The 19,313-nt window shown below is 45.9% G+C and overlaps 1 protein-coding gene and 2 non-coding genes across 3 annotated transcripts; all 3 read left to right on the forward strand.

Annotated features, from left to right (window-relative positions):
• Window positions 1–8,046: 8,046 nt before the first annotated feature.
• On the forward strand, window positions 8,047–8,153 carry LOC130878934 (U6 spliceosomal RNA). Its single transcript, XR_009057540.1, has one exon. It is a non-coding gene; the product is annotated as a U6 spliceosomal RNA (small nuclear RNA).
• Window positions 8,154–8,440: 287 nt separating this feature from the next.
• On the forward strand, window positions 8,441–8,569 carry LOC130878858 (small nucleolar RNA SNORA70). Its single transcript, XR_009057477.1, has one exon. It is a non-coding gene; the product is annotated as a small nucleolar RNA SNORA70 (small nucleolar RNA).
• A 2,785-nt stretch (window positions 8,570–11,354) lies between these two features.
• On the forward strand, window positions 11,355–18,763 carry Cdkn2aipnl (CDKN2A interacting protein N-terminal like). The gene is made up of 3 exons (XM_057776823.1): window positions 11,355–11,659; window positions 13,834–13,933; window positions 18,428–18,763. The coding sequence occupies exons 1-3, from the start codon at window positions 11,421–11,423 to the stop codon at window positions 18,437–18,439; spliced, it is 351 nt and encodes a 116-aa protein (XP_057632806.1). The 5' UTR covers window positions 11,355–11,420; the 3' UTR covers window positions 18,440–18,763.
• Window positions 18,764–19,313: the final 550 nt, after the last annotated feature.

A 19,313-nucleotide genomic window follows, 5' to 3' on the forward strand; every position in this document is an offset into this window, starting at 1 on the left:
ACATAAAGAAATGATAAAGATAAAGGCTACTCAGGAAGAGGGGATGGTGGAGGTGGCGGAACATGCAGAATTCATTGACTTTGATTTCCACACCATAAGCAGAAAGGAAAGGGAGGGAGGGAGGGAGGGAAGGAGGGAGGGAGAGAAAGAGGGAGGGAGAGAGGGAAGGACAGTAAGCAGCACTCCTCCATGGCTTCTGGAGGAAGGAGGGAGGAAGGGAGGGAGAGAAGGAGGAGAGGAGGGAGGAAAGAAGGTGGAGGGACGGAGCAAAGAAACCAGTAAGCAGTACTCCTCCATGGCTTCTGGAGGAAGGGAAAAGGAGACAAGATCTGACTTCACAGAGCATGCGCTGGCCCTAGGCTTGCCTTGAAAAGAAGGAACAGTCTCATTGGGTCCTCTGTCCCCTTGTAAGCCAGCTCCACTTTCCCTCCTCGGTCTGAGTACTTCAGTTCATTAATGCTGTGCTTAAAATAAGGCACTCAGTTTGAAGTTCCCCACATATGACCCGAGGCAAGCAAAACAGTAAGGCAGCTTTGCTCCCTGTGATCTCCAGGGTGAACAGGGCAAGCAGCAGCCACCAGACCGATCTTCTGAGAACACCTTTCCGGGGTTCTGGTGGAGAGAGACTTGTCTAAGGAAACAGGAAGACAGTTAAGCTTGCATTTGTAAAGGCTGAACCAAATGTTCAGCCAATTTGATAATGAAAATGGCATCTTTTCTTTTTAATTCATTAATGAATTTATTTTATGTGTCTTAGTGTTTTGTCTGCATGTATGTCTGAACTGGAATTACAGACAGGTAGTTGTGAGCTGCCATGCAGGTGCTGGAAATTGAACCCCGTCCTCTCTCTGAGCTATCTCTCCAGCCCCCCAAAATGGCAATTTATAAGAAAGAAAACAATGTTTTACAGGATGCTGCTGGCAGAGGGTCCCCGACTTTAAACCTCAGACTTGTTCTCTACTCTCCCACTCCCATATGCAGAAAGAGACCTTTGGGGAGTGTCATTTCCATTGTCTTGTGATATTAATTCGAGGCAGTTATTGGTGAACTAAAAAACACCTTTACATGTTATTTGTCCTTGGTAAAGTCCTGTGGATTTGGCTGCTGGAGTAGAGGACAGAAGGTGGTGGCCCTCCATTTCTGTGCACCAGTGTAACTACAATTCATGACTGGAGTCCAAGCTGGAGTCTCTCTGCTCTTCCAGAGGACTTGGATTCAATTCCCAGGACCTACATGATGGCTCACAGCTGTCTCTAGGTCCAGAGGATCTGATCCTCTCTCATTGTCTTTGTGGGCAACAGACATAGTGCACATATACACACAGGTAAAACTCTCAGATACATAAAATAAAATGAATTTATAAAAATATGTGTATTTTTAAAGCTCATTTAAATGGGTCTGTCAATCACCCACACAGGAAAGCTGCCCATTCCATGACCATCATCACCATCACCATGACTATGATGATGATCATCATCACCATGACCATCACCACCATCACCATGACCATCATCACCACCATTACCATGACCATCATCATCACCATCATCAGGACCATCACCATGACCATTATCATCACCATCATTATCATCTTGACCATCATCATTACCATCACCATATTATCATCATCACCATCACCATCATTATCACCTTGACCATCATCATTACCATCACCATGATCATCATCATCACCATCACTATCATTATCACCATGACCATCATCATCAACATGACCATCAACTTCGCTCTCACCTCTCACCACAGGCATTGGAGATTTGGCCCCAATGGCCCCAACAGCATGGGCTAGAAGAGGGTATCAGATCCCATTATAGATGGTTGTGAGCCATCATGTGCTTGCTGGGAACTGAACTCAGAACCTCTGGAAGAGTAGCCAGTGCTCTTAATTGCTGAGTCATCTCTCCAGCCCTGGCATCAGCCTTTTTAAAAGCGGGATTTGTCAAAACATAGTAAAGGCTTTGAAAGTGTACACCTGCTCTTAAATGGAGACAAACCAAATTTGGCAGGAGGAAAACACTCACTAGGTAACCATAGAAATGTAGTTGAAACTATGAAGCACAGAGGTCTTGATAATGATAATGGTGATGGTCATGGTGACGGCAATGATAATGGTGATGATGATAATGGTCATGGTGATGATGGTCATGGTGATGATGATGGTCATGTTCATGGTGATGGTCATGATGATGGTGATAATGATAATGATGGTCATTAGTGATGGTGATGATGATGGTTATGGTGATGATGGTCATGTTCATGGTGATGATGACGGTCATTAGTGATGGTGATGATGATGGTCATGGTGATGATGATGGTTATGGTGATGATGGTCATGATGATGGTGATGATGATGGTCATTAGTGATGGTGATGATGGTGGTTATGGTGATGATGGTCATGTTCATGGTGATGATGATGATGATGGCTATGATGATGGTCATGTTGATGATGACGGTCATGGTGATGGTGACGATGATGATGGCGATGCTCATGGTGATGGTGATGGGATGGTTATGGTCATGGTCATGATGATGATGGTGGTAGTAATTCCAATTATTACTGTTATCACCATTATTGTCACTATTTTCTGCAGTACTGGGATTGGGCATAAGGCCTAGTCTATGCATCTCTGTTCCCAGTTGCTGGTGCAATGTTGAAAGCTGTGGAAACTTTAAGAAATGGAATGTAGGGGCTGGAGAGATGGCTCAGAGGTTAAGAGCATTGCCTGCTCTTCCAAAGGTCCTGAGTTCAATTCCCAGCAACCACATGGTGGCTCACAACCATCTGTGATGGGGTCTGGTGCCCTCTTCTGGCCTTCAGGCATACACACAGACAGAATATTGTATACATAATAAATAAATAAATTTTAAAAAGTACTCTTTAAAAAAAAAAAAGAAATGGAATGTAGCTGAAGGAAGCGGATCACTAGAGATACACTTTTGAAGGTTTTTTTGCTTTGTTTTGTTTTTTGGCTTCTGGTTTAGTCAAGATGTGAAAAGTTGTTGCTACCACAAGCTACCACATCAAGAACCCATGTGTTATGCTTGGCTATCCCTGCCATAATGGACAATCCATGGCTCATGCAACCAAGGGCCAAAATAAACCATTCTTCCCAAGTTGGTTCTGATGAGTATTTTGACCATAAGGACAAGAAAATAAACCTATAAAAAGTTCTTTACAGACAAAAGAGGGTGGTCTTCCCTGACTCTGGCAGATCAGAGGGGCCCATCTCTCCCTGGGGCACCACAACAAGGCAGGAGCTGGGCCTTAGTAGGACTGTTGCACACAGTTAAATAAGGCACGGTTAATGGTAATGATAGACCTTCATTGTTAGCTTGTGGCTAGGGCAATTTGGCTCTCTAATTGACAGTTGTAAGAAGCTTCCCTTCTGCCCTTGAGCACAGGCTCACTAGCCAAGCAGCCCCTATTTGGCAGCCAGCTGGACAGCTTCATGCCAGCAGGCTGCTTTGAACACTTCACGGATGTCTTGAGAAAGCTACACTGCGACCACAGCTGCTTGCTGCCAAAGTACTACTCCAGCTCCAAAAGGCACCGCTCCAGTTACTTCTGTTTCAGAGAGCTTGCGCCAGATTCTGTGCCACAGCAAGCCTTGGTGAATTCTCTCTCAGTTGTTTTTACCCAGGCTAGAGGGTCAATGTTTCCTGTAGGCCTAGAAGAAGGCTTGTGATTGGTACAGACATGGTCTTTTCATCTGAGTGGACTGTAGTGTGATTGGTGCAAATACAGTCTTTCATTTGCATGAAGGATTATGCCACACTGTAAACACTTACCTACCCCCTCTCTGGCAGTGTAAGTAAGCTGTTCAGTATACTTTTGAGTTAGCCAAGAGATCCCCTTCTGTGCTGCCCCCTGGTGTTGTGACATTAGGCCCATTAAAAGGCTTTTCTCTCTCTCTCTTTTTAAAATTATTTATTATTATTTTATGTATGCTGGTATTTTGCATGTCTGTATTTCTGTGTGAGGGTGTTGGATCTTGGAGTTATAGACAGTTGTTAGATGTGTGTGGGTGCTGGGAATTGAGTCTGGGTCCTATTAGCCATGGAGCCATCTCTCCAGGGTCTCACTATGTAGCTGACTGACCTGGAATTTACTATGTAGACCACGCTGCCCTTGAACTCATAGACATCCATGTGCCTATTCCTCATGAATGCTGGGATTAAAGGCATGTGTCACCACACCCTGCTTATTATTTTTTAACTTTAAACAAATTTAATACATATTTACATGTATGTGTGTATATATGCATGTGTGTTTATGCCATGTATGTTCAGATGTCCTTAGAGGACATAAGAGCGCATCAGATATTGCGGAGCTAAAGTTAAAGGTGGTTGCAAGTGCACCAGTTTGGGTGCTGGAACTGAACTTAGGTCTTCTGAAAAAACATCAAGTGCTTAACCACTGAGCCATCTCCATGTCTTCCACCTTTAAACTATTTTATTTATGTGCATATGGGTGTAAGAAGTAAGCCCCCAACCTGAACAGTTTCTAGCTGCTGAAACCTGGAGCAGCAATAAGCCCCCCGAGTCTTATGGTTTGGGGTTGCAACCCTCTGGGCTTGCCATTTCAGTTCCCTGGCTTTGGTTATTCAAGGGCCTGGGAGTTTAAACATTAGGAGAGCTTTACATAACCTCTTCAATAAAAATTTTCATCCAGGTAAAGAAAAAGGGACTCATCAGTCAGCACCTATCTATCTCTGCCCGGAACAGCGGGCCAACACCCACAAGACACTCAAAGGAAAGTGTGGGTCAAGGGTTCCACAGGGCCAGTGTACCATCAAGTGCAACAGCTATATACAAAGGCAAGTGTTTAATTCCCTGCACTCAGGAGGCAGCAGTAGGGGGGTCTTTATGAGTTTAGGCTCAGCCTGATCTACATAGTGAGTTCCAGGTCATCCAGGGCTACATAATGAGACCTTGTCTTAAACAAAACTTAAAAAAAAAACTTTTCTGTAATGTTAACACTTGAGAAGCTGAGGCAGGAGGATTTATAATAATAATAATAGCAGAATATCATTAAGCATCATTACATTGACTTTTTTTCTCTACTCATATTTAGTTCAAAATACAAGTGACAGCTCATGCCGGAAAGACGTGGAGCAAGGGAACACCTCTCCACTGCTGGAGGGAGTGCAAACTTGTACAACCACTTTGGAAATCAATATGGTGGTTTCTCAAAAAATTTGGGAACTGATCTACCTCAAGACCCAGCTATACCACTCTTGGGCATATAGCCAAAGGATGCTCAATCATATCACAGGGACATTTGCTAAACTGTTCATAGCAACTTTATTCATAATATCCAGAACCTGGGAAACAACCTAGATGCCCCTCAACTGAAGAATGGATAAAGAAAACGTGGTACTTTACACAACGGAGTAGTACTCAGCTGTTAAAAACAATGGTGTCATGAAATTCGTAGGCAAATGAATAAAACTAGAAAAAAACATCCTTAGTAAGGTAACCCGACCCAGAAAGACAAGCACGGCATGTACTCGCGTATAAGTGGACATTAGGAGTGAAGTAACCGAGACCCATTCTCCAATCCACAGCGCCAGGGAGGCTAGGGAAGAAGGAGGGCCCAAGAGGGGAATCGTGGATCTCCCTGGAATGGGAAATAGAAGAGATTTTGTGGGTGGACTGGGGGCAGGTGGGAATGGGAACATGAGGGATCGGGTCAGGGGTTGGGGGAGAATAGTGAAAGAGACAAAGGGAAAGGAGGGGTGCATTTCAGGGTCAGGATTGAAACCTGGTACACGGGAAATTCCCAGCAATCTGCAAGGATGACCCCTGCTAAGACGCCTAGAATTGGGGATACATAACCTGAATAAAGGGGATATGTAGGTTGAACTGTCCATCGCCTGGTCTTTTGTGACCAGGCAAAACTTTCAGTGAAGGGATTGGGACACCAACCTAGCCACGTAACCTTAGACCCGTCTGTTCTGCCTATGCGATATGCTGTGGTAAAGGCGGCCCAGAGATTGTGAGAGTGGCCAACCAATGACTGGTCCAGCGTGAGACCCAGGCCACAAGAGTGAGGCCACCCCTGACACTGCCTGGGGCACCAGGACCCAGAAGCTTAGGATAGAACAATTTTTTTTTTTTTTTTTTTTTTTTTTTTTTTTTTTTGGTTTTTCGAGACAGGGTTTCTCTGTGGTTTTGGAGCCTATCCTGGAACTAGCTCTTGTAGACCAGGCTGGTCTCGAACTCACAGAGATCCGCCTGCCTCTGCCTCCCGAGTGCTGGGATTAAAGGCGTGCGCCACCACCGCCCGGCTTAGAACAATTATTTTTTGGTTTATTTTTACTTTATTTTATTTTGAGACAGGGTTTCTCTGTGTAGCTCTGGCTGTCATGTAACTCACTCTGTAGACTGGGCTAGCCTCGAACTCACAGAGATCTGCCTACTTCTGTCTCCCGAGTTCTGGAATTAAAGGTGTGCACTACGACCACATTCAGCAATGAATCTTTAAAAAAAAAAAATTGAAGTTTGGTCTGAAAAGGTGGCTCAGCAATTAAGAGCACTTGTTGTTTCTACAGAGAACCCAGGTTCAATTCCCAGTACCCACATAACAGCTCAAAACTTTCTCTCACTCCAGTTTCAGGGGATCTGACACCCTCTTTTGCCTGAGGTATGCACCTGCTACACAGACATGCATGCAGGCAAACACCCAAACACAATAAAATTTTATTTTGGTTTTTTTTAAGACAGGGTTTCTCTGTGTTACAGCCCTAGCTGTCCTGGAAATAGCTCTTGTAGCCCAGGCTGGCCTTGAACTCACAGAGATCTGCCTGCCTCTGCCCCCCTAGTCCTGGGATTATAGGTGTGTGCCACCACCGCCCAGCTACAATTTTTTTTTTTTTGTATTTTCGAGAAAGGGTTTCTCCGTAGCTTTTTGGTTCCTGTCCTGGAACTAGCTCTTGTAGACCAGGCTGGCCTCGAACTCACAGAGATCCGCCTGCCTCTGCCTCCTGAGTGCTGGGATTAAAGGCGTGCGCCACCACTGCCCGGCCCAGCTACAAAATTTTAAAAATTAAAAAAAATTGAAGTTCAAAACTTTGTATTCTGAAGAAGCCTGTGTGCAAAATGCCACCAAATGGCAAAACCAACAATAAACAGTTTGACTGAGAGAGCAAGATGAATTTCTAATGTGTCTCCTAGAATCAATTCAGGATTTTCATACTTGCAACCCAAAGAGTTGGTGAGACTATTTCAGGAGATAATCTTGGGAAAAAGAGGAAGATGAAAAAGAGAAGGAGTAGGAAAAGGAAAAAAGAAACACAAAAAGCAAAAACACAAAACACAAGTCTGGTGAAGCCTAAAATTCAGTGGAAGACTACATAATCAAATGTGGTGGTACTTGTCTGAACCCCCAGCTCTTGGGAGGTAGAGGTACCAGGATCAAAAGTTCAAGGTCATCCTTGACTATACAGTGTGTTAGGGATAACTTGAGCTACATAAGACCCTGTCTTAAAATAAAAATTAAACTTAAGTAAATAAAGGAAGTAGGAGTTATTATATTTTGTTTTTGAGACAGGATCTTACGAGAAACCCCTTTCTGGCTTAGAACTTCATGTGTAGATCAGGCTGGCCTTGAACTCACAAAGATCCATCTGCCTCCGCCTCGTGAGTGTTGTGATTAAAAGGATGCTTGCACATTACATTTTCAAGTATAAATAAGACAAAACCAGCTGGTGGTGTTGGTATACGCCTTTAATTCCAGGGCTTGAGAGGCAGGTGGATCTCTGTGAATTTGAGGCCAGTCTGATCTACAGAGCAAGTTCTAGGACAGTCAAGGCTACACAAAGAAACCCTCGAAGAAGAAGAAGGAGAAGAAGAAGGAGAAGGAGAAGGAGAAGGAGGGGGAGGGGGAGGGGGAGGAGGAGGAGGAGGAGGAGGAGGAGGAGAAGAAGAAGAAGAAGAAGAAGAAGAAGAAGAAGAAGAAGAAGAAGAAGAAGAAGAAGAAGAAGAAGAAGAAGAAGAAGAAGAAGAAGAGAAAACCATGTGTTGGTGTGTTGGCTTGGGCAGCACACTTGCTAAAATTGGAACAATTACAAGATGATTAGCATGGCCCCTGTGCAAGGGTGGCATGCGAATTTGTGAAGTGTTCCACATTTTTGACTTGTTACTAAGGACGCTTCTTTCAAAGCTGATAATGCTGAACTATATGAAGTGGCATGTTAAGCCTACTTTGTTCGTTGATGTACTGGAACTTAAGAAGATCCTGTAAGAAAAAGACGCATTGCTGCTTTTCCTACTTTGATCATTTCCAGTGAGTAAACAGATGTTTTGAATAATAAAAAAGACAATGAACCAGATGGTGTAAAAGACATATATGGAATAACAAACAAAATGGGAACGGGTGTGTACGTCTAATGGCTCATGGGACATAAAAATACACTCCCTCTGCAGCCCACTTAGCCGACTAGGTTCTTCTCATGGAGCCCTGTGTGCAACGGTTGCAAGCAGCAGCCTGCTTGGGAGTGTGCAGCCTGGACCTTGTTTGGGTTGCCCTGAGGGGCCTTTGAGATAGAGTTTTCTGGTGGATACGCACGTCTCTGAGCTCATGTTGTTCCTACTCCACGCTCCAGACCTGATACAGGGGTCAGTTTCACACAAGCCAGGCCATCAGGTCCATCTGCTTAAGCTTCAGAATAAGGAACATGTGTTTGAGGCTCTGGGAAAGACCAGGTTCAAGTTCCCTGGCCACCAGAAGTAGGGCTTCACCCAGTTTAATACAGACAAATTTGAAGACATCGTAGCTGAGAAGCAGCACATCCCTGATGTCTGTGGGGCTAAATACATGCCTATATGTGATCCCCTGGACTAGTGGTGGCCCTGAACTCCTGAGGGCTACCACTGTGCTGAGTTCCATATTCTGCCAATCATGTTTGCTAATAGGTCTCACATCCAAAACAGACCAACCAACCATAAAGCCAGATGTAGTGGCTCATGCCTGCAATCCTAGTACTTGGTGAGTGGAGGCAGAAGGATCAGTATTTCAAAACTAGCCTCGGCTACAAAGGGAGTTCAAGGCCATCCTAGACTACATAAGACGCTGTCTTTAAAAGTGCTCAAGAGCACACACACACACACACACCACAACAGTCACACAACATTTAGGAAGCTAAGGCAAGAAGGCTGAGATTTCTAGGACACCCTGAGCTACAGAAAGAGAGCCTCATCTCAAAAACTCACTAAATAAAATAACAGCAAAACAAACCACACACATACAAAGCCGAAATAAATGGAGAGATACATTATTATCATGTTTGAAAATTAGAAGATTTAATATTGATAAAAATGTTAATTTTCCTCAAATTGATCTGTATATTTAACACAATCCCACATGAAATACTAATAGACTGTTTTTCTAGAAGTCAACAAATAGATGCTAAAATTTATATCAAAACCCAATAGCATTGAGGAGCACACTTAAATATTAGCACTGGGGAGGCTGAGGCATAAGGATTTTTTTTTATAGACTTTGATGTTTTGTCCCGCACATATGTCTGGGTGAGGGTGCTGAGTCCCCTGGAACTGGAGTTACAGACAGCTGTGAGCTGCCATGTGGGTGCAGGGAATTGAACCCAGGTCCTCTGGTAGAGCAGTCAGTGCTCTTAACTGCTGAGTCGTATCTCCAACACCGAGTTAGAAGAATCTTAAGTCTGTGGCCTGTGTTGCTAAAAATGAAACATCAAAGCAGTTGTGGATGGTCGTGAGCCACCATTGGGTGCTGGGAACCAAGCCCAGTCTTCTAGAGAACAGCCAGTGCTCTCAACTGCCGAGTCATCTCTCCAGGCTCTGTCCTAATTTCTGCATCAACCACCGCAGTATACAATTAAGGGGCCAAGAATTTAGCTCAGCGACCCCTAAACAATGTTTTTAAGAAATGAGGGTCTCTCTCTCTATGCTAAGAATGATTGCAAACTTCCAGGCTCAGGTAATTCTCCTGCCTCGACCCATGGAGAAGCTGGGACAAAAGGTGGCTGCCATTATGACTGGCTCACTGAATGTTTTCAAAGTCTGGTTTGCTGAAGTTATAAAAATTTCCTAGAAGCTTGACTCTGAGTATCCAGGGTTGACCTGGGGATCGCCACTGCAACAGGCTTGCCAGGCATGTCACCTGCTCCGTGGGAAGTCGGCTTTGGTTGCAGGTATCATTGGATCCCTGATGGCTGGGGAGAAACTGCTTCTGTCTCTGGGTTCTCATGTTTGGTTCAGGTGCTCCCTGCCAGAGGGTGAACGGCATGCCTTCCTGAGATGAATGGGATGTCGCCCAGCATGGTACTGGTCCTTACGCTGCCCTGGCATTCGTGGACTGTGTACGAGGGTCCTGACAACTGAAACCGAAACTGCAGAAGGGAGGAAAGTTGTAGCCCAGCCCGAACTATGCAGTGTTCCCCTGGTGGAGGGGAAGCATCTGTAATAGAAATACTATATAATGATCTTCCTCTGGGGCCCATTCACCAATTAAGACCTTCACCAGAGCTTGAGACCCTTGATTCTCGGCTTTCCTTTGTACCCAACCGCACATTTTATATTTTCACATTTATTTGTTTATTCTGTCTCTCTTCTCTTCTCTTCTCTTTATTCTGTCTCTGTCTCTCCCCCCCCCGCCTCCCCCCCCCCCGTGTGTTTGTGTGCACACGCGCGCGCACGAGTGTGTTGTGTAGATACCCCCATACCACAGCTTTCACGTGGCGGTCAAAGGGCAATTTTCAGGAGTTGGTTTTCTCCTTCCCCATGAGATTGAACTCAGTGTTCTTCAGGGCTCACCACCACTTCCATACCTCCAAGACTGGGGCAGTCCCTTGTTTCTTCAGGTTTGTGGCAATCTGACTTCTTTTATGATTTGCCAACGTCCCATTTACTTGGGCAATTCTTTCACTACCGTCTATCTCCCTCACATAGACCTTTACAGAGGGACATCCTGGGCACCGAAGTGCCTGGCAGGTACTCACTGGGTGGATGGCTCTGCAGGAAGGTAGGACACAGCCTGAGACCACAGTGGATCCATAAAAGAGAGGCCATCACTCCCCAGGGAGATCCGTAGAATAAAGGGCAAGCCTCAGCTGTGGTTGAGGATAGAGTTGCCTTGGGAACACTCCAGGGCAAAAGGAACACTGCAGAGCCCCAGGGGGCACCCAGCTGCCGCCTCGGTGCTTGTAGTCCTCAGTTTCCCCAGCAGTTGTCTGCAGCGGCCCTAGCAGCCCTGGGTCACACTAGGCCTCCGTGCCCCTCGAGGGCGCTCCAAGTCAGACCTCCAGAGCAGTCGCGCTCGGTCGAGGCCGCTCTAGCCGCGCGGCAGCGGCAGGGCCGGCGCGGGGCGTGTCGGGAAGGCGGCGGGCTAGTGCGATCTTCGGTGGTGGCGGCGGCGGGAGCCATGGTGGGTGGCGAGGCCGCCGCGTCAGTGGAGAAGCTAGTTTCCGGGGTGCGGCAGGCGGCCGACTTCGCCGAGCAGTTCCGAACCTACTCGGAGAGTGAGAAGCAATGGAAAGCGCGCATGGAGTTCATCCTGCGCCACCTGCCTGACTACCGAGACCCACCCGACGGCGGCGGCCGTCTGGACCAGCTGCTGTCCCTCTCCATGGTCTGGGCCAACCACCTCTTTCTGGGCTGCAGGTGCGGACCCCCGCTGGCCGGCTGTCCCCGTTCCCATCTACCGACCCCAGTTTGGCCATACCCCACCCCACGCCGAACCCGGCCCAGCCTCCTACGGCCTTGACTGCTTCCCACTTAGCAACCCCTCGGGGAAGGCGTAGCTCTTCTCTGAGCCTCGCTCTCTTCTGGTGACGGGGTGGTTGCGATGACTGCAGCAGTTAAACGATGGAGAATGCTATGCAGGTGGGCTCGAGGACGGCTGGATTGCTGGGGTCATTTTTTATTACTTTTTATTATCCCGGAAGATTGCCTTTGCAGAGTGTGTTTGAAGTCCATTAGTTCCTGTCACCCACATGACAAAAGTGCAGACCGAAGCTGAGACTTCCTCTTCCCCCTCTAGATGAAGACACTAGCAAGAGGATGTGATATATCGCACCGTTGGCTGGTGGATTTCACCGCTAAGACAGGATGTAATCTTTGCCTCTTCATTTTCCTCTTTGCTTTCCTTCTTAAGAAAGGAATGGTACTTTCTTATTGCTTTCCCAAAGCCACCAGGACCTTTGCGATCACACCAGGAGGCCAAGAGCGAGGGCCAGAGATTCCTGGCAAGGCATCCTCTTTAGTCCACCGGAGGAAAAAAGCACTAGGTTTTTGCACTCCTTTATGGTTTTTTATTTAATTTTCATTTTTAAAAACTTTTTTTAAGGCAATCGTCCTTTTAACTGAGGCTGACCCTTCAGTTTATTATATAGCCCAGATAGTCCTGGAATTCTACATACTGAAATTATGCGTGCATCTCCAAGCTCTTATAAAGGCTTCTAGAGTTTCTAGTTGTGTTAAAATAGGACCACCTGACTCAGATCTGATTTTTGTATCCTCTAGCTGGTCACATGGCCCCTCCAGGACAAACCACTTGGTTTGCTTTTTGGGTTTTGTGCTAGGGATGAAGCCCAGGCCCTGGCACCAAATAAGTACTCTACCTCTGAGTACCTTCAGCCCTGAAGGTACTTGGTTTCAGATGTTTGTTAGAATGAGATGCGGGGAAGCTGTGCCCGACATGCACCAGCCAGTATGCCCACCCTCCCTTTGCCTTGTAAGGTGCCCTCTGAAATCGTAGTTTACAGGAGCCAAGTTCAGACAGATAACTGAGCTGAACAAAGGAATGGATGCTGTTATTTTCACTAGACCAATACTCTGTGTTTTAAAAATAAGTTTTTGGCGGGCAGTGGTGGTGCTTGCCTTTAATCCCAGCACTTGGGAGGCAGGGACAGGCGGATCTCTGTGAGTTCGAGACCAGCCTGGTCTACAAGAGCTAGTTCCAGGACAGGCTCTAAAGCTACAGAGAAACCCTGTCTCAAAAAAGAAAAAAAAAAGTTTTTGGCTCTCAAATCTCATCCATGAATATGTACTACCACCAGATGTATGATGCTCTGTTTTTCTAATTTTATTTATTTACAGCTATTTTCAGTTTTATATGGATGCGTGTTTTGTCCACACATATGTCTGCCCCATGTGAGAAGCCTGATGACAGTGGAGACCAGAAGAGCACTGGGTTCCGTGGAACTGGCGTTGCAGATGGTTGTGAGCCAGCATGTGGTTGCTGGGAATCGAAATGGATGGATCCTCTGGAAGAGCAGCAAGTGCTCTTAACTGCTCCTGTTTTTGTAATTAAAAAATTTTTTAAAAAATTTTTATTTTATGTGTATAGATATGTACCGAGTATCCTCAGACGCCAGAAGAGGGCATCAGATCCCTGAGAACGGAACGGAAATTATAGCCATGTAGGAATTGAACCCAACTCCTCTGCTAGAGACTTAAGTGTTCCTAGCTGCTAAGCCATCCTTCCAGTCCCTGTGTTTGTAATTCTTCAAACATCGACCATCTTGGCAGTCTTTGGGCCTCGTTCTGTACCCACAGGCTGGGAGAGCCACTTGTTGACCATGTGCTGAACACTGTAGTTTCCCCTGAAGTATCAAACCAGCACCTTGCAGATCATGGTGTATCTGGAGTCCCAGGTACTGAGAAAGCTAATAGGAGCATTGCTTAAACCTCAGATGCTTTAGTGTGGTCTAACTAATGTACAGACAGTTCTGTAGTCTAGGAGTTGTGTTTACTACCGTCTAAGAACCTACACTCTGTTAGCAGCCCCTAATGACAGTGCGTCTTCCCAGGTCTTACTGCTTTTTATTGTGCAGTTACAGTAAAGACCTTCTGGACAAGGTGATGGAGATGGCTGATGGAATTGAAGTGGAGGACCTGCCACAGTTTATAACCAGAAGTGAATTAATGAAAAAGGTAATGAGTAGGGGTGACAGTCCCAGCTTTGACATTGTGCTGTGTTGTTTTGTGCACTCTTGTTTCCCGTTTCCTCACAGTTGGTCTAAACCTTTTCAAAACTAGACAGCAACTCAGCGTGATAGATTATGCATTGTTGGTGGAGTAACACACAGGCTCAATCTCTTTGTTTATCTAGAACACTTTTCTCTTGGTGCCAGGGATTGAACCCAGGTCCTTTATGCTAGATAAACTGGGAATCAGTAAGGAAGATCCTCATTCCTCCAGCTGTCCCACTCCTGAAGGACCAAGTGAACATAGCACAGAGATTTTACACACCCGTGTTTGTTGCTGCACTGTTCACAGTAAGCAGCCGAAGTATCCATCACTAGACGAATGAATATGGAAATGCTGTCCACATACACAGTGAAATCCTAGTCAGCTGTGAAGAAACGGGAAATGAAATTGGATGTTCATGGATAGAAATAGAGGTCATTATGTTGAACAAAATAAGCTAAAACTCAGAAAAACAAACATGTTTTCTCTCATTGGTAAAATGTAGGTTCAAGGGCATGTATTGTTTTTGTGTTGATGAGAATGGAACCTAGAGCTTTGTGTGTGCTAGGCAAGTGCTTTACCCCGAGCTGTACAGACTCTTTCCACACAGGCTCCTGCCCAGGCTGACCTTGCCCTTTAGCTAAGCAGGCTTGAGCTTTCAGTCCTCTTGCCTCTGCCTCCCTGGTGGCTTGGATGCCAGATCTCTGCCCCAAGGAACAAATGTTTTACTTGCTATTTATTTATATTTTTTTGTGATAGATCTTTCTCTACAGCCCTGGCTGGCTTGGAACTTGATGTGCATACCAGGCTGTTGGCAAACTTCATACGATCCTCCTGCCTCTGCCTCCCTAGCTCTGGGATTATAGGACTAAGTCCCCAGATTTGGCCTGTTTTGCGATATATATATATATCTTGCTTAGAGTGCTAAATTAAGAAGTACTTCATTGTAGACTAATTCATCCAGGATCTCTGCTTCAGCAGGTCAGGGCTGACCAGGCTTGTGGGGACTGTCTGACTTGCTGATGAGGAATGTGGTAGGGTAGTGTCCAGACAGCACAGCTGTGCTCTAGTCTTAGGGCTGTAGCCTTGTCCACAGTGAGCTTTGTCCTAGAGTCTTTTTTTTTTTTAACTTATTTTATTTTTATTATTTTATGTTCATTGGTGTGAGGGTCAGATGCCCTGGAACTGAAGTTACAGACAGTTGTGAGCTGCCATGTGGGTGCTGGGAATTGAACTCAGGTCCTCTGGAAGAGCAGCCAGTGCTCTTAACCGCTGAGCCATCTCTCCAGCCCCTGTCCTAGAGTCTTAAGTCTGGATCCTGGATCCCTGGGGCCAGGGAGAGGCAAAAGGAACTTTGGAGATTGGGGCTGTCTGTCCCAGCTAAGTGCCCCAGGACATTCATTCTTCCCACATCTGTCCTGGTCTCTTCAGGCAGAATTGCTCCCTTGTATCCTAAAGTCCCTTTGATATCTATCTAGGTCTTTTATATCAATTTCAAATTATTTATTTGGGTAGAGTGTAAGATTTACTGCTAAGCATGATACAGAAGGTAGTATAGCCATGTAGGAGCCAAGATGCAGGGCCTGCTGTGATATCACAGACTGGGTGATAACCTACCTTTCAGCCTCCAGATCTTCAGATTTACTTGCATTAAACTTGGTAAAGCCCCACTTCTGTGAAGTAATACGGGTTTTTTGGCAGCCAGTGAACTTGAACTTGATCTTATGCAGGGCTTCCATCACATGCTCCTTATTCTTAGCTTAGTGCAGAGGGATATGATGACCTAGCCAGTGTGAACCCAGGCCACTGTGTTCCGGGGTTTACCAGAGGCGGCTCAAGTATCTGTCCGGAGCCTGTGAGCCCCATTACAGAACAAGTCAACATCTTGTTGATACAAATAATGGGGAAAGGGTGGATTCATGTTCACACGTGAAAGCCGTGTTTGTTCAAACATACTTGACGCTCCAGGGCTTTGAAGGAGACAATGTGTGGACACAAAGTGGGAATTCTTTCACTTTTGTCTTCTGCCCTAAGTCACAGATGTCAGTCTTGGGCCTGTGAGGTGACTCAGCAGAAAAAGGTGTTTGCTAGCAAGCTTGATGACCCAAGTTCAGTACCTGGCACCCACATGGTGGAAGGAACGACCGGACCTCCTGAAAGTTGTCTGCTAACCTCCAATCATGTGCTGTGGCCTGCACACATACATGAACACTCTTATGGAAATAAATAATAGCCGCGTAAACTAAACAAGAGACTCTTCTTGGAGGTTGGGGATGTGGCTCAGTGGCAGAGTGCTTACCTAGGTTTGGTACTCTCTAGGAACCCCAGCAAAATGAAAATTTCTGCAGATAAGTCATCCAGCAGCTGTGACTGGTTTGCATGCATTGAAAACCATCTCTGAGTCCTCTGTAGAGCTCCCCGGGGTCTTCCAAGTAGTGTGTCCTTCTTTTCATGTCAGATAAAGCTGAAGAGTAGTAGGGCAGACATCTAGAAGCCCTATCATTGTGCCAGCCAGAATTGATCCTCAGCTCTAAAATTAGAGTTTAGTTGGGTTTTAGAGTTCGCTGGCATGTGGAAATGAATCACTCAGCATTGTTGGCACCTTGAGGCCAGACAGTGATGATGACTCTCTGGAGTAAAGTTTTAAAAATACATTTTACCCTCCTGCAGCCTTTGGCCAGGTGAACCTTTGCCTGTCCAACTCTTTTTTTATTTTGAGGAGTATGATAGGTGGGGTTTGCTCAACAGCTGGAATGTGTGCTCTTTCCTGGAAGAGGGGCATTCAGCATAAGTATATTGTGCAAACGCCTTGGCTGTCTAATCACCAGCAACCCCTGCCACTGAATCATCAGGGCTTTAATTCCGGCACTCTGGAGGCAGAGGCAGGCGGATTTCTCAGAGTTTGAAGTGAGACTGGTCTACATATCTAGTTCCAGGTCAGCTAGGACTACATAGAGAGACCCGGCCTCAAAAAGAACTAAACAAAACAAACCTAGAATGATTGACAAAGATGCTGTCATTGTTGGCGCATAGACATTGTTAATGTCGTAATTTGATTCTCCCACAAGGAAAGACAATTGTGTGAAAGTGACCACAGGTAGCAATGTGAAAATCGGAAAAACAGGTGTGCCTACATGTCACGAGGTTCTTCTGTGCTCTGTGCACAGTCGCAGCCAGTACTGAGGCCATGTTTTCACGAAAGCTGTAATCAGACATGGACGTCCATACCTTTAATCCTAGCACTCAGGAGGTAGAGGTGTGAGATCAGGGGCTCAGGGTCATCCTTGGCTACAGAGCCAGTTGAAGACAAGCCTGGGCTACGTAGATCCTGTTCAGGGAGAGGGAGAAGGAAGAAAAACTAGATCTGATTCCAGAGGTCCAGTCTTGTAGTCCTGAGTCCAGGATAGTTGGATCACCTGACAGCACCCTCTGGAGAAGGCAGTAGTCTGGGTCTATCCAGTTGAAAATCTGAGCAAGGGGCTGGAGAGATGGCTCAGTGGATAAGAGCCCTGGTGACTCCTCCAGAGGATCCTGGTTCAATTCCCAGGACCTGCATGGTGGGTTCATAATCTTCTGGACCCCCTAATCCCGGAGGCTCTAACTCCCTCTCCTGACACCTCCTCGGGCACCAGGCATACACTGGTGCACAGACATGCAACACCTATCTATATACATGATAGAAAACCTGAGTGAGATGGCTCGGGATGTTGCCCCTGGACTGCAGGGATTTCCTTGGTCATACTGCATTCTCCTGAGAGGAGAAAGACTGGTATTTTATCTTTGCTGAGGATTTTTGGCTTAGCTAGAAAGTAGGTCATACCTTGAAATCTCTGATTACTAAAAAGACTTTGTTGATTCACTCACACGCTCAGTGTCAAGGGAACCCATTCAGACCCGGGGTGACAGTCAGTGCTTTCTTCACACCCTCCTTGAAAGGTTTCTAAAGCTAAGTTTAAATTACCACAAGTGCTAGCGAGCACCTGGAAGGGATCTGTGGGCTCCGGGTCACCACTGTTTGCAGACTCGCTTTGACAGTTTCTAATCGTGTGAACTCCAAAAATATGTAACCTTCACATCTCCTAAGTGTCCTGACTCAGTGTGGAGAGCTGCAAATTACTACCTGAATGTGGCCGTTTTGGATTTAGAACAGTGAGTGTCTGTGAGAGCAGAGGCCGGTGGCAGAAGTGGCATTTTAAGTATTTCCGTAATCACTTTAAATTGTGAACACTTAGAAACAGCAAGCCTCAAGTCGGGTAAGTGAGGTTCTGGTTTCCAAGTGGATCATGTGGTCAGTTTTTAGCTGAATTTTCTTAGGTAGTAAAATATTAATAATTTCTGAGTACACTTGCCATCTGGGTCGAGCATAAATATTCCATCGCTGCTTTATTTGAATGTGTGAAAATAAACTTGGTTCATGGGACTCGATGGCTGTGTAACTTTCTCTTCTCTTTTCCCCAGCATCAAAGCTAAGGCACATCTACTGCGTCTCCACCCCTGGGGACAGACTTAGAGAGGAGACCAGGGTGGAGGTGAACCATGGCAGCTCTTGAGATTCCTGGTGTCTGCAGCACAGAAGCAGCTGGAATGGAAAGGGTTGTGTCTACAAGTGCTTCAAAGAAGTCTTGTTCTTTAGAAGCTGTTGCTGTGAAGTGCAGTACATATGCATATTCGTGTGCTTATTAAATGGCGGACTCTCCGAAATTTCGTCGGCATTGTCCAAGCCAAACTTTATTTGAAATGCCTTTTATGTTGGTATAATAATAAAAAACAGTGATTTTTTTTTTTTTTAGCTGAGTACCTTTAAATGTAATTCTGGGTTTTGCCCCACCCCCACCCCCTTTTGTCCTTCTGAGGCAAGCCAGATTCTCCTTATTTCTATCTAACCCACTCTACGTGTTCCTCACTGCCAGTTGCCACCAAAGGACTGTGCATTAACCACCTGTGTCACCGGAGCGCCCCACTGCTGGCCTCTCAGGTCTGTGTGTAAGAAAAGGAAATCGTGTGGCAGGCCTGAAGTAGCCGAGCTAGCTCATAGGAAGGAGGACACTTACACAAAAGCTTCTGGTCTCATCTTAGAATTCACTGAGGGCCAAAGATGTAGCTCAGTGGGAAAGGGCTTGCTTAGCATGCTTGAGGTCCTGGGTTTGGTCTCCAGTATTACAGAGAGACAGAAAAAAATAGCTAGATAAAAATTCCTGGAAGTTTATACAGCTTTGTCCCGCCAGCTAGCTGATTTCCAGACTCTCTAGGTCTCCCGGGCTGCTCGTGTGCTTATTTTCTCTGCTTCTGGAAGGCTTTCAGGCTTAAAGAACTGCCTTGCACATTACCTCTGGATTGTACTACA

Source organism: Chionomys nivalis, chromosome 7, assembly GCF_950005125.1.
Source record: "Chionomys nivalis chromosome 7, mChiNiv1.1, whole genome shotgun sequence".
Taxonomy (NCBI): domain Eukaryota; kingdom Metazoa; phylum Chordata; class Mammalia; order Rodentia; family Cricetidae; genus Chionomys; species Chionomys nivalis.

Coding starts and splice junctions, on each gene's coding strand:
- Cdkn2aipnl (XM_057776823.1), top strand. CDS start 11,421: ATGGTGGGTGGCGAGGCCGCCGCGTCAGTGGAGAAGCTAGTTTCCGGG. Junction 11,660..13,833: donor CACCTCTTTCTGGGCTGCAG/GTGCGGACCCCC, acceptor TTTATTGTGCAG/TTACAGTAAAGACCTTCTGG.